The sequence below is a fragment of the Enoplosus armatus genome, chromosome 18 (genome assembly GCF_043641665.1).
Source record: "Enoplosus armatus isolate fEnoArm2 chromosome 18, fEnoArm2.hap1, whole genome shotgun sequence".
Classification (NCBI taxonomy): Eukaryota; Metazoa; Chordata; class Actinopteri; order Centrarchiformes; family Enoplosidae; genus Enoplosus; species Enoplosus armatus.
The window spans coordinates 2,329,094-2,354,806 of NC_092197.1; the positions used below are offsets into that span (position 1 = coordinate 2,329,094).

The window sequence follows — 25,713 nt, forward strand, 5'->3', positions numbered from 1 at the left end:
AGTTGCACTTAAGTCACTTTAACCAATAAAAAGAATTACATCCATATGTATGTACAAATGGTCATTACAGCATTAAATATCTGGCCGCAAAACCAAAAACAATGAGCTGAAAGACACTAAAAGGTGATAATTCTCTCACTACAATCGACCCTTCTCACTTTACACGTTTGATCCATTGTTAATATAAAAACATTGATTACAGCAGCTTTACAGCAAACCAAGCCCATCGAAAAATACTTTATGGAAGTCAATGGCTTCTTTCTCAACATTTTTTTAAAGCAGCAAAATGTCAGAAGGCTAAATCAGTTTGGACTCTAAACATCCTGAGTGGATTCAGCTGTGACGATAGATATAATCTGATACTGACATAATCTACAGACGAATTCTCATCATTCAAAAGTCATCTGTTGGTCTGTATCTGCAGCTCATGCAGACGACTGCACCGTCCTACTTTAAACATCTTAAAGGATTTGACAGCCGTAAAACTCCCAGAGGTTTACACACTAACTGCTAAGACACAGCAGTGATACAGTATTATATTATAAAATACTATAAAACTGATGCTGTAAACTCAGCACATAATCAAATTTAGACCAAGACACAGCAGCACAGACAGTGTTGTCTGGGAATTTACGAGTCTGGATATTTTTGGATGCTGAAACCAAACGATTTGCTGGAGAAATTGAAATTAGCTCCATGTGGGTCATTCTTAGGATTTGTGTCAAAGGCAGAACTCTGAAGCTACGTGTGACTAATAACCCGGTCTGAGTGCCATCTGGGTGAAATATTGAGCCGCCTGCTGGATAATTACATTGGCCATGCCTCTGTAGCATCCACTGCACTCAAACACAACCGGCAGGAGGAGGCTGAGTTAAAGGGAAACGACACTATAACAAACACGGTTTACTACACAGACTCCACACATCCATATCTCCGTCACATCAGGGTGTAAACAGAACCAGACTGAGATGGACAGACGCTCTATTCAGGCAGGACTACAGATGTACCAGGGAGTGAAGCAGCGCAGGCTCAGCGAATCCAACTTTACTTGTGAAATTGTTTCACGCATCCATCTAAAAATGTAATACTGTTTATTACTGCAGGCTTATGCTCCATGTTTCAAACTTAAATCTACATTTCTCCACCCGAACGTCTTCGAGAAATCTTAAAGCGGCTTTAATTAGTTGTCTTTTTGCCACTTGGGGGCAGAATTCACAACAGCCTAAAAACATCTTGTTTTTAATGTAATCTGGTAATAAAAGTATGTAAATCCCATTATCACTGTGGTTTACACACGAGATTAAAATTTGTGTTTTTTCTCCACAGCTATTGGATGAATTGGTTAATGACACTCCCATCAGCCTCAGCTGTACTTTGTGTTAAGTGCTAATTAGCTAATGTTAGCATGCTAACACGCTACACTAAGATGGTTAACATTAGTATGTTAGCATTGTCGTTGTAAACATGTTAGCATGCTGCTGTTAGCATTTAGCTCAAAGCACCACTGTGCCTCACAGAGCCATTAGCATGGCTGTAGACTCAGTCTTGTTTTGATAGCATCATTTTTAAATAAGGACTCGTTCTTACACACAAATAAAGGCTAAATGTACACAGCAACAAACTATTAATGATTATAAAATATTTTTGATATTAACTTCTGGCTTTAACAGATACACCAATCAGAATTTGACAGTAGCTCCAAAGACAATACAAAACACACATCGGGCTGTGGTGCTTGCAGCTGTTCTCTCAGATGCAACAAAAGCCACATTGATTCCACACACACACACACACACACACACACACACAGTTTCACGCAGAGACACACACAGACACACACACTCTGATGTCATAGTGAGAGTGGCGGCCATGTTGGAGCCAGGCGGTCCTAGGAGGAGAGACGGAGCGATTACATAACAGCAGCAGACTGAGGAAGGACGAGGCTCAGAGAGGATGGAGGAACACATTGTTGGGACGTGACAGGATGGAGGAGGAGGAGGAGGAGGAGGGAAGGAAAAACAAAGCCATAGAGGTGTTAAACATGATTCCTCCATATGTAGACTTTTGAGTTTTTAATCAGACAAATCGCTGCTCCTTAAAGAGGATGAAGCTGCTCTTGTTTCACTGTAACTGCTGACGTCACAGCTCGGGGCTCTGATGACTCAGGGGAGGTGTGGCAGGATGATGTAAAGACTCAAAAACACATGCCAGCAAACGCACCACATACTTCCACATATGCACACACAGGGAGGTCAGCAACACACACACACACAAGGTCTATAAATAGACCTGGACATGAGACTGGAGATCCACCACAAACACAACAAAGTGAAGTAAAGTGAAGTGAAGTTAATGATATTTTTATCCTGTTTCAGCGGAGCGATCAGTCAGAGCTCGGCAGGCAATTAAAATCTTGATGAATTTGTTGCTATGCCAACAACGTGGAAGGTCGAGGTCTTAAAGGAGCATATCAAGTTTTCATTTAGTGCTTTACATCATCAGTGAAACATTGTGCTGTTTTACAAGTCTGAATGCAGCTTTTCCAACCACTCAAATAAGACAAAGTGCGAAGCAAATTGTTGGTATTTTGGTGGAAATTGGGTCTCAGACAAAATCAAACTAAATACTTAGTGAATAAGTCAATGTGCAGCAATAATTAATACTCAAAACGTACGTACTGCTGCGACTAAATCCCTGCTAACTGTTGGGAGGCTGCTTAAACCAAAACGTCAGAGTAGAGGATTGTTTTTAAGTAACGAGTAATATGACTAATTATTTACTGTGATTATGAGTGTTGTGCATCATATCCATAATCACTTCACAGCACACTCTGGCTAATTATGGGCTTTACACAACAATTTATAGCATATTTACAAGTGGAAGTATCTCTCTGGAGAGTTACAGATGGAGCCACCTTAATAAACACATTTGACATTTCAGTGTGAGATCAATGAAGACACGTTTTACATGTTTATATTGTCTAAATGCAATTAAATGGAGCCACTTTCGCACAGTCCATTCTTTGTGCTGAATTAGAGCAGACTGGACTTTTTAATCGGCGGTAAAGATCCCGCAGGACAAATTCACCACACCAGTCTAATGAACCGGCTGGCCGGGGTCACCTTTAGAAGAGACACACACACCAGGAAAAAACACATTAGTCGTCCTCAGTACTCACATTTCCTTGCAGAGGACTCCGATACGCTGGTTTTCTGAGCTGCTCCGCTCCTTCGTCAGACTGAGCTCCTCCTGGTATTTGGAGTTCTGCTGTTTCAAAGCCTCGAGCTGAAAGAGGAACACACACAGATGGAGGGTCATAAAGAATAAAAACACACCACGTTAGAACAACAAAACACATTGCGGGAGGTTTCATTTTTTCCTCTTTTGCTCATCTTAATAATGTATTCGCAGCCCCGTTCAGACTGGATTTGTTTCTCAAGGGGAGGTGTGGTGATTAGTGCCGCGCTGGTCAGTGATTCTAATCTCGTCCGGAGAGCGAAAGTGTGTAATTTGAGTAATAATTACTGCCGCAATTACTGGCTGCAAACTGGCTGGTAATTTAAATCCCATCCAGAGCGACGTCTTTGTATTTTAAAGTAGATCTCTGAGGAGGAAGCGCTACTTGTCCTTCTACCAGTAATGGACAACACAACAATGTGAAGGCCTATTGAAGTGAACCAATATGACGACATAAAAAATGTAATTAATCAGGTAATCAGGAGAGCAAGACCCCATGAAAGCTCATCAAATGGTCTGTTACAATGTCAACTACAGGTAGGAACTGCTATTCTCTTTTGAACCTTGTTTTTAGTCTATATTAGTCTACATTTTGGCAAACTAACGCCATTAAAAGTATGCCGAATTAGCTATTAGCACTTCCTGTTTGCGGTGTGCTCATGGATCAAGACAACTATCACTGGATTACTTTGATACTGAAGAAAACTTAAAAATGTGATGATTCTCAGGCAAGTTCTGAAGCGTCTTTTTTCTATCATTTCTAAGTGGATTTATGGAGGTTTATTCACGATGGACATCAGAGATAATGATGTCCTCGGGAAGCGTAAGTCACACTGAATGATACTGAGTTATAAGAGTTGTGGCTCTGAGAGGGTGTACGAAGTTTTCACGCTGTTTCTTTGCCTGGCTTTGCCCCCCCCCCCTTGTAATGTTAATCCCGTCCGAATGGGGCTTTAGTCTGATGGAGGAAGATGCATCAATGCACCACTTTTAAAGGTCAGTGTACTCGTCATGGTCAGTACAACTCAGCTTGTAAAAACAGCTGTATAAAGTCTTCTTCTGGAGGGATCTAAACCAGCGTTTTTGACTCATATTACAGACTAAAATTCAGGATATCTCGGCCTTCGCTTCTTTGAAAAATGAAATCTGTCCCCCAACTTTACCGGAGTGCCCCTTTAAACAGTCTCACGGGATGAAGAGCCAGATATTTTCCGTTCTACACGCAACAAACCGGGTTCATCGATCCGATTAGTATATAAAAAGTTAGAAAATAGAGAGAAATTGTCCATCACAGTGTCCCAGAGTCTTCACATCACAAAAGCTGGAACCAAAACAGTTTGATAGAAGATCAGGGGTCAAGACGCTGACCATGAACCCCAACGTCGCCGGTTCGAGTCCGGCCAGAGACCTTTACTGTCTCTCGCTCTCTCTCATTTCCTGTCACATATACTCAGCATCTCATTGAAAAGCTTTTAAGTCAAAGCTGCAGTGAGACGAGAGGAACTCCGGGTCGTTAAGAGTGAAACCGCAGTTAATACTTAAAATACAGGCGGCCTTGATGAGTCAGCAGACAGCAGAATGGGACCAGTCCACGTGAAACTAAAAATAAAAGCCCCGGAGACGTCAGCTCCTCCAACTTCACCTCATGCAAACTTTTTATGTTTCTGGTTCAAGTGTCTGGGATTCCGAACACGTCTCACAAATCTCTCCCGACAGTTTCACACAGCAGCTTTAAAATAGCAATAGTCAATAACTAATTACCAAAGTGTGCCTTTAAAATCAATGTGTTTGTGCCGCAGCTGGGCTCGTGTGTTGACTGAGTCACTGAGTGTTTCTGTCGGCGCGTTAACGCGTCAAGTGTGTCCGATGCCGCCTGCACGTGAGTTTCTTTACACCTTTGAAGTGAGAGCCGCTGCAGAGCGCGCTCATGTAAACACACACACACACACACACACACACACACACACACACACACACACACACACACACACCGCCGGGTCTCACGCTTCATCATCTTCATCTTACATCGAGACAAACAATGCACGAGCCAATTAGAGACCCGCGTGAATGGCTGCACCTCTTCCCGCTTGCGGTGAATAAACCCCCCCCCCCCCCAAAGCAGAGCAGTCCTACCTGGTAGTGAGGCGAGTAGATGTTACCGGGGTAACCCTGATGCAGAGCAGCGATGTCCATACCTCCACGGCTGCTAAACGGCAGCTTTGTGTCTACAGGCTGACATACACAGACTAACACAGGCTGGCCATCAATAAACCATCAGCTCTCATCTCCCGCCGTGCACGGCTGCTGGGGGGGGGGGCAGCCTCTCTCTCTCTCTCACAGTTAAAGAAGCTGAGCACTTCCATTATGTAAGCCCAGAGTAAGCTCCTCCCAGACCTCGTTTCTGCACCCGTTCACACGCTCCCCTAAAAGATCCACCTTCCATTCACAGTGTCCGACATGAATCACAGCAAACACGACGAGCCAAACACCTTCTGCTGTGTTGAAACATCCGCACACAGCCGGTTTTTTTTTTACACAAAAACCAAATAATATTCAGTTTATTATCATAAAAGACAAAACCAGTAATTAACCACAACTGAGAAGACAAACCAACCAAAAAAAAACAACAACAAAGGTTGATAGAAAACAAATTTAAATACTACAAAACAAAAAGCGTGTTTATGTTTGGTCTATTTCTGCCACTCTGATCCCAAAACATTCAGTTTACTTTCACAGAAGACGAAGCAGAAAAACCACAACATGACTCAAAGTGAAGCTGCAGCTCCTTTTATCTCTAATGAAGGCTTAAACATGACAAAACAAGAACAAGAACAATGATGTAACTAAGTACATTTAAGTACTGTACTGCTACTTCTATTCCACTACACTGTTTTTGATAACTTTAGTTACTTTGCAGATTCAGGTTATTAATACAAAATATAAATCAACTAATAAATCGTGATTAAACTACCCAGCAGTGCATCAAGTATTTGAAATGAACTCCAACTTTAACAATCATTTTAATCCAGAAGTATAATATATACGATTCTGAGTACTTTTGGTACTTTAAGTATATTTAGTATTTTGATGCTAATACTTGTGTACTTTTAAATGGTCTGAGTAAAATAACCGATACATTTTCTGTCGAGTAATCAATTAATCAACGAATCGTTTCACCTCTGGATCCAACAGATGTGTCAAGGCACGAGACCAGAGAGGTCGACCTCAAGTCAGCCGTTCATTAACACACACACACACACACACACACTCTGACATGTGCAGCATTACATCACAGTAACGTGGCTGAGCGGAGAGAAGAAGCAGATGTAATAAATAATAAATAAATAAACGTGTGTGTGTGTGTTTCCGTTCAGCATGTATATTTAAATTATACAGAACAGTCTGTTGTTTGTTCCGACTCTTAAATGCCGTGTTACAGTTTCCGTTAGTAATGCCTCTTTAATATAACATGCCGATGGCTATCTATTTGAACTTTAATGCGCTGTGACAGAGCAGAAAAGAGCAAGTTTCTGTTCATGTAAAAGCTTGTAGGATTTACACAAACAAGCAGCTGTATTTATTTTATTTATCTGCACAATAACAGCGCTCACAGTTAAAAAAATATTAATAAAGACCCAATGAGGTGACACTTTATTGAAACCCTCTTATTTATCAGTTACAAGCAGTATAATAAATTATTCATGTGTTTGTAAGTTCATTGTTTTATATGCCATCCCTCCTCCTGTGAAGCATCTGTAACTGCTGTACAATCAGTTAATGAATGATAATATCACAGAGCTGTAATCATATAAAACACGTCTTCATAGTTTATATGTATTGTATATGAATCTGTATATGTTATGTTTATTAATAAAGTGTGTAGTATTTATTCACGTATACGTGCTACTTCTTCATAATTCGTAAAAACAAAGCAAACATCCACTGATGAAGGCTGAAAGCTCGGGAGGAAATCTAGTAAGAGGACGTTGAGGTAAGAATTTCTGGTGTCCACTTGTGAACCTCGAAGCTCAACACATATATAAACATTATTAAACAATTAATAAATGTGTTATAAACACACCGGTGGAATAAAATGTTGCAGCTGTGTTGTATTGTGTTATCGATCATTTATTATCTATTAATGCAGCAGTTTCAGATACTTCACAGGATAAGTTGTTGATAAATCAGTGGTGGAATGTACAGTAAGCAAAAGTACTGCGCTTAAGTATAGGTGGTGGGTACTGTATATGTATTTACTGCTCGCCTTGTACTTTAATTGTGAGTTTCTCCTGTTCTTGTGCTGCTGCAGCACATGAATTTCTCCTCCTGGGATCAAAAAAACTTTCATCTCATCGTATCTTATTCAACTTTAAATCATCCTGACATCACAGAGAAAAGCAGGTAGAGCACCGTGAGTTATGTTGCAGCGCTGCAGCACGATGCATGAAACCGGTTTGCGCCCCGGGCTGACGGAAATAAACACTTCCAAACAGAAAGTATGTTTATGTTCCGTCTCCATCTCCCACTTTAATCTCCTCTCCATTTCTCTGGCTGTCATGAGACCGACCATCTGGAGCTCACGGGCAGCCGGAGTCACAGCGATCTGAGCCAGGGGGCAGCAGAGAGCCGCACACTGAGTGCACGGCTGCAGGTGGACCGCCGTTTACAGGAGCAGCATGGAGTATGAAATGATAAAAACATCAAGTCGCAGGCGGCGGTGAGATGTGGAGGCTGAGAGGGACGAGACACAGAGAGAATAAAGGAGAGAGAGAGAGAGAGAGAGAGAGATGGCCCACAGTATTTCATGCATGGCTGATTAAATGCGATGACGGGGACAGTCACATGCAGTCAGCGTGGGAATCCTGATGTGAATACGTAATAAAAAAAAAACCCTGCAGGCTGAAAATGCTGAACTTATGTATGTGCATGTGTGAGTCCCTTCACGGAGCTGTGGACGCACAAAGGCGCATGTCAAGCTTGGGATTTTCTGCACATGCTGACGCCGTGTGCATGTGCTGCAGCAAGAGAAGCCTTTCCAAAACCCAAAATACAAGAGCAAAGGGTGTAAGGAAAGGGTTTTTAACAGTTTGTCAGCTCTAACGTCTAAACTGGTTACTTTGAAGGCCAAGGAGACGTTTATGAGCAAATGACATTATTTTGTGAGGCTACAGTTCAGGACGAACACATCCACTGAGTGTTGATGATACCACATCAGAGTAACGTTAGTGGCTCTGTGCTGATCTTTACTGGATTTGGGGACGTTTACAACCCAGCAATGCCAGAAAAACTCGGTAAGTCCTAATCTTAAAAGAGTTTTGTCTTCTTAACGATTACAGTGAAACACACTGTTTGAAAATACAAACATTAAAGCATAAATCCAACCTCTGTTTTGCTTCTCTGAGTATGTAAGCTAAGTATTCAAACAGGGTTAGGTCAGAACAAAATAAGAGCCAATGCTGCTGCTATATTTCCATGTCTTCTACATGGATCATCAGGTGGTGAGGATGCTACCCTTTTTGCCTGGGACCTGTTATCTTGAGCGTTTAGCATGACATCACGTATGTAGCCATCAGGCGCATATTTAAAACTCTTTTTACAGATTTCTTGTTTTAAAACGAGTCGCCTGGAGACATTAAAAAGTCAGACTGAGACTCACGGAGCCAGCGTTAGCTTCATTTGTTGGATAGCTGCAGCGCCGGCTACAAATAAGAAGCTGCGTTTGTTTACGTCGGAATGAAATGAATTGGGGTAAATCTGCCAGCGTTATCACTGTGAACTGGATATGTGCTGTGCGAGAGTGGGAAGATACTAAATCAAGTAGTGTCTTAGTTTAGCAAACTGTACTGGGACTGAAATGACAACGTGGTTACTTCAGTGACAGTGGGTGTTTACAGTGTTCTGCTGTAGCTGATTATTACCCCACACATTTTCCATCAGGGCCTCCTGCTCACCTGTGTCTCCAGTGTCTTCTTCTCATTGGTCAGCTGCTCAAGCGACAGCGCCGTCCTCTCTGACTTTTCAATAGCCTGGAAAACAAATGAATGACATACATGGTATGATATGATAACATACAGCACACAAAGACGATTCATTACATAACAAGCTTGTTCTCCTGAGAACACAGAATACATATGGCCTCAAAATATTTTCTTAGGATCATGTAATAATCATCATTTTGTGACAGGACAGGAAAACCAAACATGTTATGCTGAGCTCAAAGAAACAAAGCATGAGAAATGATCCGTGTGTGTCCTCTCTCGAGGTTTTGTTCTGCATGTTATCCTGTTGTCTGTTCTGAAGACACATAAACTGACTCTTATCTGCTGAATCACACCACAGCGGCCAAGTCTATATGGATTCAATCTTTTTTTAATTTACGTACCATTTATGTAACATTAATTTAAAGCTGTATTATCTGATTTTTGGCAGAGGAAACAAGCAGTAAATACAACATTAACATATTATCACCTTATAAAGTTGAAATGTTTGTAACCTGTTTGTAAACAGTTGCTTATTTACTATCTAGCAGTATCTAGCAGATACACAAGCAACATGATCATTAACTTGGAGATGTGTTTCTGATCACCTGATGAATGGAAGTCCAATATTCTCTCTCTTTTAGCTCTGTTTTTGGTCTCCACCAACTCCTGAGGAAAATATCTGTCTCTTTAGCTGCTAAATGCTCCACTGTGTTCACCAGCTAGTCGCAGTAGTGTTCAGAGGCTTTTTACAGCTTTCCCCGTTGGCTGCAGCTTCAGGAAACAACGCTGATGAGAGCAGTGAAAGTAAATCCAAACAACCAAAACAGTGAGCTGAAAGATGCTAAAACTGGAGCTGCAGAAAACTCTCTGAGGGTTTGTCACTACATGCGACCCCTTTCACATTACACAGTCATTTGATCCAATATAAAAATATAATTTTTTGATGTGTACAAAGGCTGAAAATCACTCTCAACTTCAGGCTCAAGCCAAAACGGACATTAGCACTTAAAAAAAAACAACTTAATCTCCATTAATAGACTGGAGAGATCAGAGGTTGTTAAAAAAAATCTTGGCTAAAAAAAGGAGAGGCAGCTCTTTACTGAGTCAGCCTCGAGCTTGTTCAGCTGTTTCACTTTCACATCCATTTGTAACGAGCTCCACGAAGCGAGAGCAGAAGTATGAAAGCTTTGACTTTAGGGAAAGAGAACAAAACACTCTCTTCTGTAAACTGTAAACTGTAATTTCTACTAAGGTCTTTTTAGAAATATTAAAGCGGCAGAGAGAGTGGACTGCAATTCAAGAGCTGAGCTTGTTCTATTGTTCATCACTCTATTCATGCACCTGCTGCTAAAACGTGTGCAGAAACACTGACTACTAGAAATATAAGCACATAAATACTAAGCAGAGTGTTCCTGTAGCTTGAAACACGCCTTTGTTTTGGTATAAAGGTACACAGAGGAGGCACATAAAAATAAGTATGAATATTTGGCAGCAGCATTGAAAGGAACGCTAGTGTTCCCTGTACACAAAATCAGTTTTTGTTAATCAATAACACATTTTGTTAAGAATTGTTTATAATGTTACTTTAAAACTTGACATCATTTCCGTCCACACATCCTTTATAATCATCTGATTAATTCTGATTAATGGATGATTCAACAAACTTGAAAAAAACCATGACGACAAGCAGCCACGGCTGATGGACTTTACAAAAATGTACAGTTTGATCAAGAAAAGAGGTCCGGTGTATAGACCAGGAACGAGAGTAATGTGTGCATGTGTGTGTTAATAATGTTTTAACAACATCAAGTTAGCCTGAGGCCGTAGCCAGCTTTAGGATGGGACAGCTTCACTAAGTCTGAATGAAAGCACACTGGAGAGGGAATAATACTTAGGGAAGGATTATTCAAGGAAAGGCTACTCGTCCTTAAGTCCCAAAACTTTTCAAATGATTTACTTGTGATATTTTCAGCACTTCCCTCCAGGAGAACCACGGATAATTAGTTGAAATCTGTTGACAGCCAGAAGCAGACCGAGCTATCTTGGTGAGAATCAAATGCCAACACGCTGATTCATCGTCTACATACGGCGTTATCCGACTGTGAGCTGCAGAGCCGTGACTTCAGCTCTGTTCACAGGCGGCAGGGACATCAGCTCTCAGGCTCTCTTGAGTGCGCAACAATAAGGAGACATGAGGTTAAGATGTAACGTAACGCGAGTGTTTTGTGTTGTTATACCTGTGTATTACTTGACTACACACACTGAAAACTGTTCACCGTCCACATGCAGTGGTGGAGCAAGTACTCAGATGCTTTATTCAAGTAAAAGTACCGATACAACTATGGAAAAATACTCTATTACAATGTCTCAAAGACAAAGTGAAAACAATGTGGCTTGATGTGATGGACAGAGAATTATCACGTGAATCTGCAGCTCCTCTTCTCTGCTTTACGAAGCTTTATAGTGAGTTTCAGTTCATTGTTTTTCTGTACGGCTGCAATTACACCGTTCAGGTTCACTCTCAGCGCTCTCATAGCGTCGTTTCCAGTGAAAAAAGCTCTAAAAAGCCGCTAGCTAGCATACAGTTAGCTAGTTTGAACTACTTTACATACAGTTAGCTAGTTTGAACTAGTTTATACAGTTAGCTAGTTTTAACTGCTTTATATAAAGTTAGCTAGTTTGAACTAGTTTATACAGTTAGCTAGTTTTACCTGCTTCATATACAGTTAGCTAGTTTTAACAACTTTATATACAGTTAGCTATTTTTAAGTACTTTATACAGTTAGCTAGTTTTAACTACTTTATATACAGTTTGCTAGTTTTACCAACTTTATATACAGTTAGCTAGTTTTAACTACTTTATATACAGTTAGCTAGTTTTAACTAGTTTATACAGTTAGCTAGGTTTACCTGCTTCATATACAGTTAGCTAGTTTTAACAACTTTATATACAGTTAGCTAGTTTGAAGTACTTTATACAGTTAGCTAGTTTTAACCACTTTATATACAGTTAGCTAGTTTGAACTAGTTTATACAGTTAGCTAGTTTTACCTGCTTCATATACAGTTAGCTAGTTTTAACTACTTTATATACAGATAGCTGGTTTTAACTGCTTTATATACAGTTAGCTAGTTTAAAGTACTTTATACAGTTAGCTAGTTTTACCTGCTTTATATACAGTTTGCTAGTTTTAACTACTTTATACAGTTAGCTAGTTTTAACTACTTCACATACATTTAGCTAGTTTAGTCCAGTGGTTCCCAACCTAGGGTTCAGGCCCCTCCACAGGGTCACGAGATAAACCTGAGGCGTCTTGTCATGTTCTTTAAGTTAAATCTTTTTCTTTTCTAAACATTTATTTTTAAGTTTTTCAAAAGTAAACACACCCTCAGACCTCTCCCTTCCCTCCTAAATCTGTGGGTGAGTGGCACTAAAACATTTATCACCACATTATGGTAAAGTCCAAGACAACAAAAAATATTATGTTAAATCTTACTCTGAAATGTAACTAGTAACCATATCGGTCATATAAATGTAGTTGTGTAAAAAGTATAAAGTCGCATAAAATGGAAATACTCAAGTAAAGTACAAGTACCTCCAAATTGCACTTAAGTACAGCACTTGAGTAAATGTACCTGTGTCAGCTCTTTCTCTCTGCACTGACTCTCCTCTTTCAGGGTTTGATAGTCTTTCTTTGACTGCTCCACATTCTGCTCCAATTCTGACAGAAAACAGACACAATCAACTGTAACAACCACCCTGACACAGAAATAAAACCATTAAACACACTTTATAATGAGCATGAAGGTAGTTGAGATACGTCTGATATGTTTACCTTGCATGGTCTTTGCTGTCCTCCCGTTCTTCTCCTCAGCTATCTCAAGCGTTTGTCTCTGAAATGGAGAAACATTAGCTTGACTACGAGCTAACCACTTGCATAGTAACATTCTTGTACCTTGAGCTAACCAGAGAATAATGACTGGGCCCAGAAAACATGTGAGGGTTGTGGATAAAATGCCTCTCTTAATGAGGCCACTTTCACAATGCCCACGAGCAAAACGCGTCACAGTGAGAAAATAAGAGTGGACCCTCGCTGACATGCACTTCTTTTTAATGGATTTTGTCTTTTAAACATACGTCTGGTATGCAAAGCCCCATTCAGACATGTGCCATTTTACATGTTGGCCTCATGTTTGAATAAACCCCAGAGTCACTTTTCTCTGTCAGACTTAACAACATTTCTGTGACACTTCTAGAGCTGAAACAATTAGTGGAATAATTGATTTGTGGATCAACATAAATATACTATTTTCATAATGGATTAATGATTTAAGCCATTTTAAAGTAAAAATGCCAAAGAAATCCACTGGTTCCAGCTTCTCACATGTGAATACTGGGACTAACTAGCTCTACACTTACAATCCAGTTGTATGTTTATGTCCACGTCCTCTAAATAAATAATCAACTGGTGAGGATGATGACTTTTGCCTGAGACATGCAGCCTTTACTTTGACTTTGATGAAGACACACTGAAGTCTGTTTCCACTATTAAATGCTTCAAGTCAATCAGTGTGTTCCAGTCTTTTGCTCCAGATTTAGCTTCACATTGCTGGAAGAGGTGGAGAGAGAACCCCTTTTCACATGCAGCTTTAGCTTCAGTCTTTTAGCACAAATATGCATATTTAAGAGCCCTTTCACTAGATTCTTGTAAAAGGGCTGCAGGCATTAAAACATCAGCCGTCTTTTCAACCAACTCAGGGAGCTAATGCTAGCTTCATTAGCAAGCTAGCTATAGCTCTGACATAACATGCTCGCAACAATTGTCAATAGTTACTTCTGTCTTCAATCAAAGACCCATTGATCCCAAAATAAAGAATTTCGACGATAAATCTCAAATAAATTCTAGGATATAGGGTCCCTAAGAGTTGTTTCATAATTTATTTATATTTCTCTGAAAAAGGTGGGATGGGAAGGGACAGACGTTTGGTTGAAATACTGATGAGTAAAAAGCTATCCCGAAGAACTGGGGGAAGGTAGCGCCACCAATATTAACTCATATCTTGAGACAACAAGAAGCTCAACTGAAAGTAAAATGGAAAAATGGACATTATACAAGACTCAAAATGGCGGCATCGGAACAGAGCTGCAGATAAATCCATCAGGTTTTTTGGGTCTTTTTTTTTGTTGTTGCTGTCATTGTTTAATGCTGCAAAGCTTTTGTCAATAAAGATCTAAGTGTATTTTGGCGCAGCAACAGTAACTAGTAACTATATAAAAGTGTGTTTAAAAGCCCAAAATCCATTATTTTAACAGATGTAAGTTGCGAGGAATGTTAAGAGACTTCACGTCTGAAAGAGGCAACATCGTCCCCTTTTTGAATGTCACATAACTGCACTTCTTCTTTCTGTTTATTTGTGATCAATACGAGTTTCTCCTTCTCTTACCAGGCTGGTTAGCTGCTGCTCCAGAGAGCTCTTATCTTGCTGCACAGACTGAAGCTCTTTCTGTTTGCTCTCCACATCGACACTCAGCTCACTGATCTGTTGGGGACACACAGTATAGAACATACGGTGGACACATGTACATCTGAGCAGAGCCATAAATTATGCATCATCACAGAAGCTTTAACAAACCACACACAAGAAGGTCATGTGTCTATTTACGTTAGGGGCTAAAAGGAGGGTTGTAAATAGAAATTACACCAATTCTTCCAGTTTTACATCGGGCCATAAATTACATGATAATGACGATGATGAATAATCCATTTTACAAGCGGAGGGTATCATGTAGCTGCTGCCCAGACCGAGCTGAACTAAACACCAGCGCTGGGACGCTTTCCACAAACCTTTTTCTCCTGAGACTGTGCCTGAGCTTTGAGGCTGCTGATCTGTTGCTGGGACAGAGACGCAGCGTCCTCCTTCTGCTGGGACGCCCGGAGCCTGAGCTGGAGGTCTGCCACCTCCCTCTCCAGCTCCATGATCCTGGAGCGCTCAGACACCGTGGCCACCTGCAGCAGAGGGTGTAGAAAGCAGGCGTGAGAGCTGACACAGGAGGGTAGTGGCGGAAACTGTAGACCTGTGTGGTGTGAACCAAATGTCATTCACTGTCAAGTTAGTCTGGAGATTAAAATAAAATAACTGATTAATCGTTTTTCTCTATAAAACATCAGAAAATAGTGAAAAATGTCCAATTTCCAAGGTCACATCTTCACATTATAACATAAAGAAAAGCAGCAAATTAATTAAGCTAATATTTGGCTGTTTAGTTCGATAAAAGTATCAGTAAAATAAATGACTTAAATGAGATGAAATCAACAACAAAACGTACTAATTCACTAATTTTATTGCCTCACATATCTCTTTCACGTCATTATCTTACCTTAATGAAGTAATTATACAATTACCTACAGTTATTCACTTTTATTCCCTCTTATCTCAGTCACAATTAAATAGGAAAAAAGTGGCCGTGGTTAACCTCAAAAAATATGACAAATAATACATTTTTACTAGTTAAACAACTAGAAGTCACTGATAAAGTTTGGATGTTTGCGTGAACCTAATAAGGAATAGAGTTTCCTACTTTCTATATTTGAATAAACCTAGTTATCTATCACTCCTTAACATATCAGTGTAAACCACAAACTAAGGGACACCACTGACAACATTTCCATTATTCACATTTCACTGACACATTAGATAGTATATCATTAAATCCTTGACATTAAAAATGACACATTTCAAGGTTAACAATTTTGTCCCGTAAACCTCATGTCATCCATCGAACGGGCTAAAACAAACTTATTTTGATGCTGGTGCAAAAGGATTCGCTGTCTTACTGCAGGAGACTTTGACTCAGCAGAGAGTCGAAGCTCGGACCTTCTGGTTAAAGGATTAAAGGGTGGCAGTGTTCCACATTTTTCTTATTGTCAATAAATCCCATGAAAAGTACAAAAAGCAACAGTGAATGCATCTACTAACAAATACACAGCCTGATATACCTCCTTCCTCTGTGCAGAAGAGCTCCATCATATATTAAAAACACACTGTTGCACTGGGTGATATGTTCCTTCATCACCATGAACACACACACTGTTTATTTTGACTCAAACACACCGTCCTGCTGCCCCAAATACTCACTAGAGCACTAAATGTGGATTAATCCGCCAATGAAAATAGTCCCCAACAAATGCACCATTTCCTCCTGTTTGAGTAGCGTTTGATAAAAGCTGCAGTGACCAGCTGTTTGAGGAAATTATTGAGCCTTTTTTAAAAATGAAAGTATATATTCATGACCTGCTTTTAAACATGTTTTCAGTAGTGGAGCTGAGTGCCACAGACAGGGAAAGGAAGTCAGACTAACACATAGTCGGTTTTGGTCTTTTCATGGGATTTGTTGAAGAAGAAAAATGAAGGCCGACATCGTCAAAAGCTCAGGCATTTCCAAACTCTATCTTTTAAAAAAAAAAAAAAGCTTTCATGCACACATGCATAACTTTCAATACGATGGACCTGGGTTATTACAAAAGCTTAACAAAGAGATGTTAATGTCCCTTTGCCAGGGCTGATGGTGGACTCGGCCATGAGGGAAGCAACTTGTGATAAATCTGACAATTTGCATAATGTTTGCACGCTGTGGTTCCTTCAATATATTCTGTGTATCATTATTAAACCCAGTGGGGGAAAAGCACATCACTCAGTCCTGCTGTGGGACTGGGACAGCCAGCATTACCCTAGTGTCCTCTAAATCCCTCTGGAGTTTTTCAGCTTTGGTCTTTTCAAAGAGCAGGCTCTGCTCAAGCTCCTTTATGTGGGCATGCTCCAGTCTGGTCTGCGTCTGTTAGTAAGAGAGAGCAGGAAGAGAAGGAGAACAAACACCAACGCAACACTGACATGCCAGCTTTGTGCCACGAACAGAAAGAAGACAAGACTTTAAAGAGAAGGCCAGTAAGTAAGAGAGCACTGATGGTTTCCAGCATTTCAATTACATCAGTTGGTTGTGGACAAAGGAAAAGATTGTTATTCGCTCCTTCTGCTCTGAGGAATGTCAGGAGTTAATTATTTCAATCATCCCATTCTGACTCTCAGATATTTCTCGTCTATTGGCACTTGTTTGCTTGTGTAATTCCTCTGAAGCGTGAAGAAGATGCAGACAAGAGAGGGAGATGAAAGCGTATAAGAAGGCGAGGCAGGACGAGAACTGCTTTCAAGAACAGGCATGTGGATGAAAAGATGACGAGAGGATGGAAATGTAAGTGCTGCGGATGGGTGGCAAAATCTGAGAGGAAAGGGAAGGTGAATTAAGCATGAATGAATACATAAAAGGAGCAGGAAGAAAGACGCGTCTGAACGAAGGAAGCTAATGAATGATTCAAAGAGGGCAGGAAAAGGAATGATTGATTTAATCTTCAAACGCAAAGCATTAATGCAAGTTAGAGGCCTTTTTAAAAGGTGCTTAATGTGGCACTTAAAATATGAACAGAAGTAAAACAAAAGAGATCAAACTCAGGTGTTCATTAAGAACTCAGGAGGGCATGAGGTCGACTATATTTGGACTGGTCTTAATGAGAACTAAGTGGGTGTGGTAATGCAAAATAATCAACTATCCACCTATTTTGTCAATAATTCACACGAATTCTATAAAGAAAGCAGCCTGACAAGAGATTTATAGCTTCAGTAACAGAATATGTTTAATTGAGAACCAGCTTATATAACCACGAGTTACCTCCAGGTCTCCTTTGGTGATGCACGCCTCTTCCACACGAAACTGCAGATCCTCCACTTTCCTGTCAAACAGGGACAATAATAAAACGTCCTCTTAGATTATCTCTATTGTAGATATTAGTCAGTGACACATACAAGACCTCACTGGTGTCCGTAAACAGCATCATGTGCAGGCTTACGGGTGAAGTCAGACCACCCACCTCTTCTCCTCCTCCAGCTGGTTGAGCAGCTCCACTTTGTCTCGATCTGCTGCCTCCACCAGCGAACGCAGCTGATCCAACTTTGCCTCCATGTCCACTGCATACTACAACACACACAATGAGCAAAGGTGAATGGCAAGAACCGCACGCTAAGCTCCAACCACCGACGTTCAGACCACGCTGATGGCGTTTTCTCTCGGAAAGATGCCCTAACTATTCATTTAAGTGGTGTTACTGAGACATTTGAACATTTCTGGAACTGAGAAGTAAAGTTTCATCAGTCTCATTTTACAGTGTGCCTCCTTGTGTTGAAAATATATATGGAATTTAGTGTTGATGTATTTTTCTATCGTATAGACAATATTCATACACTATTTCGTGTATTATTTAATTGCTAATTGTTGATGATGATCATTTCAGTTTGTCCTTTGCTTTCTGATCTGATTAGATTAAGACATTAGTAGTAGTAGTAACAGTAGTAGTATTGATATCAGTAATAGTAGCGGTATTAGTATGTATCATTGTCTCAGTTACACAAGTAAGATTTAAGCCTAAAATTTGATTGTTAGTTATAAATATATTTGTGAAATCTGAGACTAAATAAAACCACTAGAGAGCAGGAAAACCTAAGAGAAACAAGAGCCCGGACATGTTGTCGTCTAGATTTAAGGACTTCATTCCAGCTTTCCCCTGTGTTCCTGCTGTTACTGCAGACAGCCTCCATGTGTGCACGTGTCTCACCTGATCCCGGCCTTTCCTCAGCAGCGTCAGCTCCTGCTGCACCTCTCCTGCATGGCTGGTTGCCTTGGCCACCTCGCATCTCTCCAGGTCTCTCTCGGCGAGCAGCTGCTCGATGTGCTGCTGCTTCTCCTTCAGAGCCTCCTGCAGCGCCGTGGTGCCGGAGATCTTACGAGCGTACCGAGCGGACGTCTCCGTCAGCTGGAAAGATGCAGCGACAGATACATTTAACATTTAGTGTGTTGCCCGATAGTGGTCTGCAGATCAAATTACAACCAGTGTTTAAACTGTGTCAGAGGCCCCTAAGGTACGGGGGAGGCAAAATATGAAATAACACAACTAAGTTAAGGTGCCAGAAAAACAGCAAAATCCAATTTAACGTGAGTTACTCTCCATATTCAGTCACACTGCAGAGAATTTACAACCCAGAATATTTTAATTCAAAACAAGTAAATTTGCTTAGATACACTGATGCGCAACCACAAACACGATGAGGCCCCAGTGTGAAACCCTGTCTCCCAGGAACGTTTGTATTCTTTATTTGTTTTGCCGAATACATTTCGAGGGAAACACAATTGCTACCTGTTCTCAGGTCAGCGGAAACATTGATTATGTTTTTTGTTTGGCGCACGAGTTGTAGGGAGGAGGTCGGGTGGATATTGGGTGAAGGATTTTGACAACACGGACTGAGGAAGATCGTGGTTTCGGCTGGCTGATGGGAATGTCATTTAGATTTGCAGGTTTTGGACAACTTTTTTTTTCTTTGGATCACCAAAGCTATTACAATTCATCCTCAGGAGAACATGAACGTGTGAACCAAATTTCACGGCAATCTATACAATAGTTGTCGAGGAATTTCACTCAAAACCTCAAATGTCAACCTCGTGGTGGCGCTAGAGGGAAACTCAAGGGATCAGCAAAGTCATTAGGATTCATCCTCTGGCGACTATGAAGGTTTCATTTCATTTCATGACACTTTTCATGCATGTTCAAATCATGCTATAGTTGCTACAAGCGGACGCTGTATTGATGAGAGAAGATATCATAGAAAACAAATTAAATATTGTACGTTGCCACTGAAAGTTTTACAGATACGTTCATTCTAAATTATGTTGATAACAAAATTAGTTTCTTTCAAAACTGAAGTAGTATATTAACATCATTTCTATGAGACTGCAGTGTGTGATGACGTCTACAATCAGTCATGGAGGGTTGGCAGAAGTAAACTGCTGGACAAAACTTTTTTGGGGAAAAAAGAGAATCTACTGCAATTTAAAACACAGATTAAGTTTTCAACCTAAGAAAACACAACTTCAGGTTCAACTCACACTGAGGTTTGGGGGTGGGTTGCATGACCAGTAAACACAGAGCTGGATGACAGCACAGCGTGAGTCTTACCAGTCCTGCTCGGCTGGGTTTGCCGCTGATGGAGGAGGTGGCGGAGCTGAGCGAGCTGATGGAGGAAGCGCTCGGGCTTCTCTTAAGGGTGGACCTCCTCCGCGAGCTCTTGGCCTTGGTAGGTGTGGTGCAGGGGAAGCCGATGCGGGTCACCTTGTGGACCGGAGCAAACAGACCGTACCTGGGCGCGCACTGAAAGTATCTGAGAGGAAAACAGGTCAGGCACCGACTGAACCCTGAGCAGACCCACTGACGGGCGGTTCAGGGACATGTTCTTTACAGGTTACTGTACGATTGTGTTGAAACAGGTGTTATACGTTCATCCTTTGTCAGTGGTCTGTACCTGGTCCCTGCTACAGCTCCGTCATTCTTGCCAAGCGGTTCATCTAGTTCCACTCCACACCAGTCTCCTTTGGCAAAGTCTGTCTCTCCCAGAAACCGAACTACTCCTGCCTTTGTACCACCAACCTACACACAAAAATGAAAATAATAATTTGGAATTTACCAGGTTCGATTTTCTACACATTAATTATTTTACCAATCTGAAAATGTGCCGGTACAAAGAATGATTCTTGAACACTTGGGACAGTTTGGAGTAAGAATATACTGCCTTTTAATACTTCAGTTAACTGGAGTAGAGTTTGGAAAAACTAAACAATTACCTCAAGAAATATCAATCATCAGTTTGTGCATTATAAATATGTCAACAGAGCAAATTCTATCCTCAGATTTTGAGCCAAATGAGACTTCGCTGAATCTGACTCGGAACACAAGTGAACCTCAGGGGGGGGAAAAGTAAAAGGAGGTTTAGGATTAGAAAACTGTTGAAAAAAGTTCTTGCATGAAGCCCATTGTTTTTGTAACATCATATAAAGTTATGGTGGGTTCTTACCAGCACACGGTCTCCCAGCCTCAGCTCCCTCCTGTTCTTCTTCATGGAATCGGGGTCTGAGAGGTTCGACACCGACTCACTGGATGTGAGCATTCGGTTGAGTGCGGTCTTTATGCCGGTGCCCTGAGCTGAACAAACACAAGCGTTTTTTAATATTCTGATCTGACATAAAACAAGCAGAGATCTCACAAACAGCACTGAGAAACTGTTACCAGTTGAGGTAGTGCCAGCAGGTGCAGGCTCGCTTGTTGCGGGGGCTGCTGGTGCTGGACTGGCCTGCCCCCCGTTTGCCTCCTTCTCTGGCAGTGCAGTCTTGGATAGTTTTGAAGGCCGCGTGAATATCCCCCTCCCATCCTCACACTGGAAGTACCGGACCCCTGCCACAGACCCGTCGTTCTTCCCGATAGGCTCATCCAGCACAATGCCCGCCCACTGGCCGGGAGCAAACTGCGTGCCCCCAATGAACTGCACATAGCCAGGCTTGTTGCCGTTGACCCAGACCCTCTCTCCAATCTGGAAGTCCGCACTTCCCTCCTGGGTTGGGGAGGTCACACTGCCGGGGGGCTTCTCTGGAGGAACTGGCTTTGGAGTACCTGCAATCACAATTATGCTTTATAAACAACTCTAAAAACCAAAAGCATACAAGTCAGTTAGAAGCCAGTTTCCAGAGCTGGTGTTTACACAGAAAGCAGGTTTGATACCAAGATGTTGTCATGGCACCTATGACGATTGTTCACGGTCCACTACTTGTGTCTTTTCTTTTAGACACGTCAGCTAAAAATACACCTTTTTAAACTGGCTTTTAACGGACTTGTATGATTTAATATCTCCTGGACTGTATTATTTAATATCAAAGAATAAGTAGGAACAGGATTAAAAAGTGACCAAGCGTTAGATGCAAACTTGCAATACTTGACTTGCTTACATTTTGGTTGTTACTGAAAGTACTGAGAATTGAAATCCAGCTCAAATTCAGGTAATTTACCAACATGTCTTTTCACAGCAGTAATGACATAACGATTGGTGAAGCTTGCTAATAATAATATTAATAACAATTAAGGAGGCAGACAAGAGGGTTTTTAATCTCTACAAAAACTTTTTTTGTGATTCTCTTTTAATCCTTTAAAGCAGAAAGTCGTGTTTTTATTTGCCCCCACATCACATGGAAGTCGGAGGGTCCAGGTCTCGCTGTAGTACTTCAGTAGGACAGTCGCTTGCTGATTAAAGGATGGACTTTGTAATCACATTGACTCCCTGCTGTGGTCAAGAACGGCCTAAATGGTTCCTGAGTGCAAACCGTCCGACATACCCTCCTGCTCTCAAAGCTGCGGGACATTCACTTTGCTTATTGGGTCATTTTTTACACACAAATGTTCTCTTGTATTTTCCTGTTCAAACGTGAGCAGATTAACCAGCTGATGCTTGGTTCACTCGCCACGTCCTCCACTAATACTTCGTTATATTTTGCAGTAAATCATTTGAATCATTTCTTACCAGAGGATGGAGACGTCTTTGATGGCACCCCAGACGGGCGGACTATTTTACTGGGAGGTTTGATCCCGCTGATCTTGCCTGGTGTACTCGTGGCTCCTTGTTTGTCCATGGTTAGGGGGGACCTGTGGGGCCTGATCAAGGTGGGGGACTGGGCCTTCCCCACCACCCCATAAAGTCCCAATGTGATGGAAGGGAGCTGGAAAAAACAAAAAATGAAACTGATGATGGTTCACTTTTCGAGTATCTCATCTGCAAATTGATCTTCATTAGTGCTTCATTAATTCTCATTACCGATAAATCTGCTGATTATTTTCACGATTAATTAATTCATTTAACGTAGACCAAACAAGAGGCCCAAGCCTTTTTCTGTGAACCAACTAATTGATTAATAAAAATCTACTTTGATTCAAAGTTGTAAAACGATAAAATATGAAAACCTCTCCAAACATGAAACCCTGGTATAATCTAAACCACCTACTGTTTGTCACAACTCACTGTTTATTACCAAGCTAGTTATTATCACCCAGGTAATAAATGTGGCATGTGTGCAGTTTCATCTCTACTGATGCTGATTTTCCACCTCAGACACTGAAGTGAAACATTCCTTTCTCTGGAAAATCACTTGTTTTTCCCTGCAGGTCTTGTAGGTGTTGGGCAGCAGCCTGACCACGCTGCCATTTTACTCATAAAGCAGATGATTCATTCTGAGTGCAACTAGGTCAACACAGAAAATTATGTTTCACACAGTAAAAGCTGTGTTTCAACATTTCACACTCCACAGTCCACTGGTTTAGCATTGCACTCCAATAACATTATCAGACTCAGAAATTGATGCAGCAGAACCAGAGATATCATCTTTTTTATATTAATTCTAAACATGGTGCCTACATTACCCACAATGCAACTCGAACAACTACAGTTCAGTATGAGATTTGGCTTCTATGCTAGTAGCAGTGTGTGAACTTTGTCTGCACACCTACAGTCACAGATACTCTTTGAAAATACTTTGAAGGTTGAATTATGATGATAAATTCGAGATTTGTTTGGGAACATGCAGTATTAAAGCACACTATAAGGACCTTAATGTGGGTCTTGCATTATTACTTGTCTTGCTACATGTTCCTAAATCAATATTTAACCAAACTATCACTGACAGGGGAACAACAGTGGCCTATAGCCCCAGTTTGTGCCTCTACATTTGAGAGCTAACCACCTGCTTTTAACACAGATAAATACCTGGAAATAGTTGAAAAACCCAGGAGGTTGTTTAACAACACTTACCGATACTTCTGAAAGTATTTCCAAAATCCTCAACAACTCTTCAACCTATTTGGATAAAATAAATATTCTGTCTGCTGCTTGATGAAAAAAAAAGTTGAAGTTGAAGCTCTGATTTCTATCCAGGTAGTTGGAAATAAGATAATCCTTTATTAATCCCTCAGCGGGGAAATTTGCACATATCTCCTTGTGTCATTTTGTATGAAGTTATACATCATATAACTGATACCAAAACTTTTAAAGTTTGGCTTGTGTTGAACAAATTGAGCATGGACATTTCCAGCTACCATCTTGTGTTTTTAATCAACCTTCTGGATTTTTCAAAGATAGCAGAGACACTTAGATCTGCGACTCTAATGTTAATAACTGGAGCTGGGGGGCCCACAGCTCATCTTTGCCCCTGGGATCCCCTGACAGGTTCATCGGACCCGTGGGGTCTAAATACTTGTCTGGTTGGCTGTTATCTTCACAGATTATCATCCAATAAAAGCAGGTTTTATTTTGATGATAATGAGGAGCACTGACTTAATTTGTCTAGTCCAGACTAACCCCCAGGCAGTGGCCAGGTAACAGGGGGAGCCTTGTCTGCTGTAACACCAGCCCGGCGCTGCTCCCTCCGCCCAGCCGGTGCTGCCAGACCAACACAACAAGCACACCAAGAGCTGTCAAACCTCATCCTGTGGTTCCAGTCTCTGCCAGCATCTCTGACTGCCCCTGGTTTATCTTTAGCCTTACACAGTGAGTCCAGCTTCAACCATACATGTATAAATCACGGCTGTGGACGGACAGATGATGATGATGATGATGATGATGAGGCTGGCCCGTTTTGTTTGTGTCTGGGCTGGGCTCGTTCTAACTTGCTGCCTCTCTGGAGCTTGTAACTTGGGTGTAAACACTTCTTCTCAACATCCGACACGTTTAATGTCACAATGCCTGGTTACTGTGACCAAACGCGTTGTTGAGCAGAGAGTCCCGGTGCTTTAGGTCTGTTTAAACTGGTCATATTCAGCGTCCTGGTAGCTAACACGGGCTTCAGTCCCTGCTGGAATGCGCTCCTAACTGCCAAAGCTAGCTAGCTAGATTAGCGAGACAGCATAAACTGTGGTTAACAGGCTATAAAACAACTAACGCCCAACTGAGATGATACTGAAGCTAAATGAAGCCAGACAGGCGCGGAACGAGTTTCTGTGGAAGCTTACTTGGTTTCTTCTGGTGAACTGGGTCTCAGTGAGGGATGCCGCGGGTAGGTGCACCGTACCTCGCACCGTTACATGTTTTTCCTTCTTTCCCAGCCCAGCCCCAGCCGTACCGCCTGACGTCACCTTGGGAAACAATGCTGCCTTCACGGGACCAAACGTAAGCTCGTACATCCGAGCTCTGGTACGTTAAAATACGATTACTCGAGTCCGGAGAAGACAAAAAAAAATTTTTCTTTTTTAAAAACACAAAAAGGAAAATGGCACAAAGGTAACATGAAATGTATGTTGTTTATCCTAGTGTTAAATGTATTTATTGAAAACAAAAATGTGACAGGATACAACGACTGGAAATTGAAATGTATGCACACAGAATGACAAAAGACAGAAAATGATAGAAAATACATTGCTTTTACACATAACTTGAAATTACCTGCACTCTCGCTACCCTCCTAGATTCAAGGTGTCACAGAAAGCTTCACACTTTGCAGTGGATGTATAAATCTGAGTTGATTGACAGTTTACCGACAGGATTGAAGTCATTAAACATCCCTCTGGCTGTCCGTCAGATTTTTACTG

General features: G+C 41.2%; 1 protein-coding gene across 1 annotated transcript in view; it reads right to left on the minus strand.

Moving 5' to 3' along the window:
• Nucleotides 1-25,197, minus strand: part of clip1b (CAP-GLY domain containing linker protein 1b) — a 28,964-nt gene extending 3,767 nt beyond the window's left edge. Inside the window, exons 1-16 of the mRNA XM_070924862.1 lie at nucleotides 25,138-25,197; nucleotides 22,661-22,856; nucleotides 21,379-21,759; nucleotides 21,167-21,294; nucleotides 20,618-20,742; nucleotides 20,275-20,476; nucleotides 18,880-19,077; nucleotides 18,139-18,242; nucleotides 17,940-18,000; nucleotides 16,947-17,051; nucleotides 15,064-15,225; nucleotides 14,663-14,758; nucleotides 13,054-13,111; nucleotides 12,854-12,939; nucleotides 9,189-9,263; nucleotides 3,179-3,285 (exon numbers count right to left, since the gene is read on the minus strand). Coding sequence (XP_070780963.1) covers nucleotides 3,179-3,285; nucleotides 9,189-9,263; nucleotides 12,854-12,939; nucleotides 13,054-13,111; nucleotides 14,663-14,758; nucleotides 15,064-15,225; nucleotides 16,947-17,051; nucleotides 17,940-18,000; nucleotides 18,139-18,242; nucleotides 18,880-19,077; nucleotides 20,275-20,476; nucleotides 20,618-20,742; nucleotides 21,167-21,294; nucleotides 21,379-21,759; nucleotides 22,661-22,769 — 1,997 coding nt within the window. The 5' untranslated portion in view covers nucleotides 22,770-22,856; nucleotides 25,138-25,197. The remainder of the gene's footprint in view (nucleotides 1-3,178; nucleotides 3,286-9,188; nucleotides 9,264-12,853; nucleotides 12,940-13,053; nucleotides 13,112-14,662; nucleotides 14,759-15,063; nucleotides 15,226-16,946; nucleotides 17,052-17,939; nucleotides 18,001-18,138; nucleotides 18,243-18,879; nucleotides 19,078-20,274; nucleotides 20,477-20,617; nucleotides 20,743-21,166; nucleotides 21,295-21,378; nucleotides 21,760-22,660; nucleotides 22,857-25,137) is intronic.
• Between the last annotated feature and the right edge of the window lie 516 nt (nucleotides 25,198-25,713).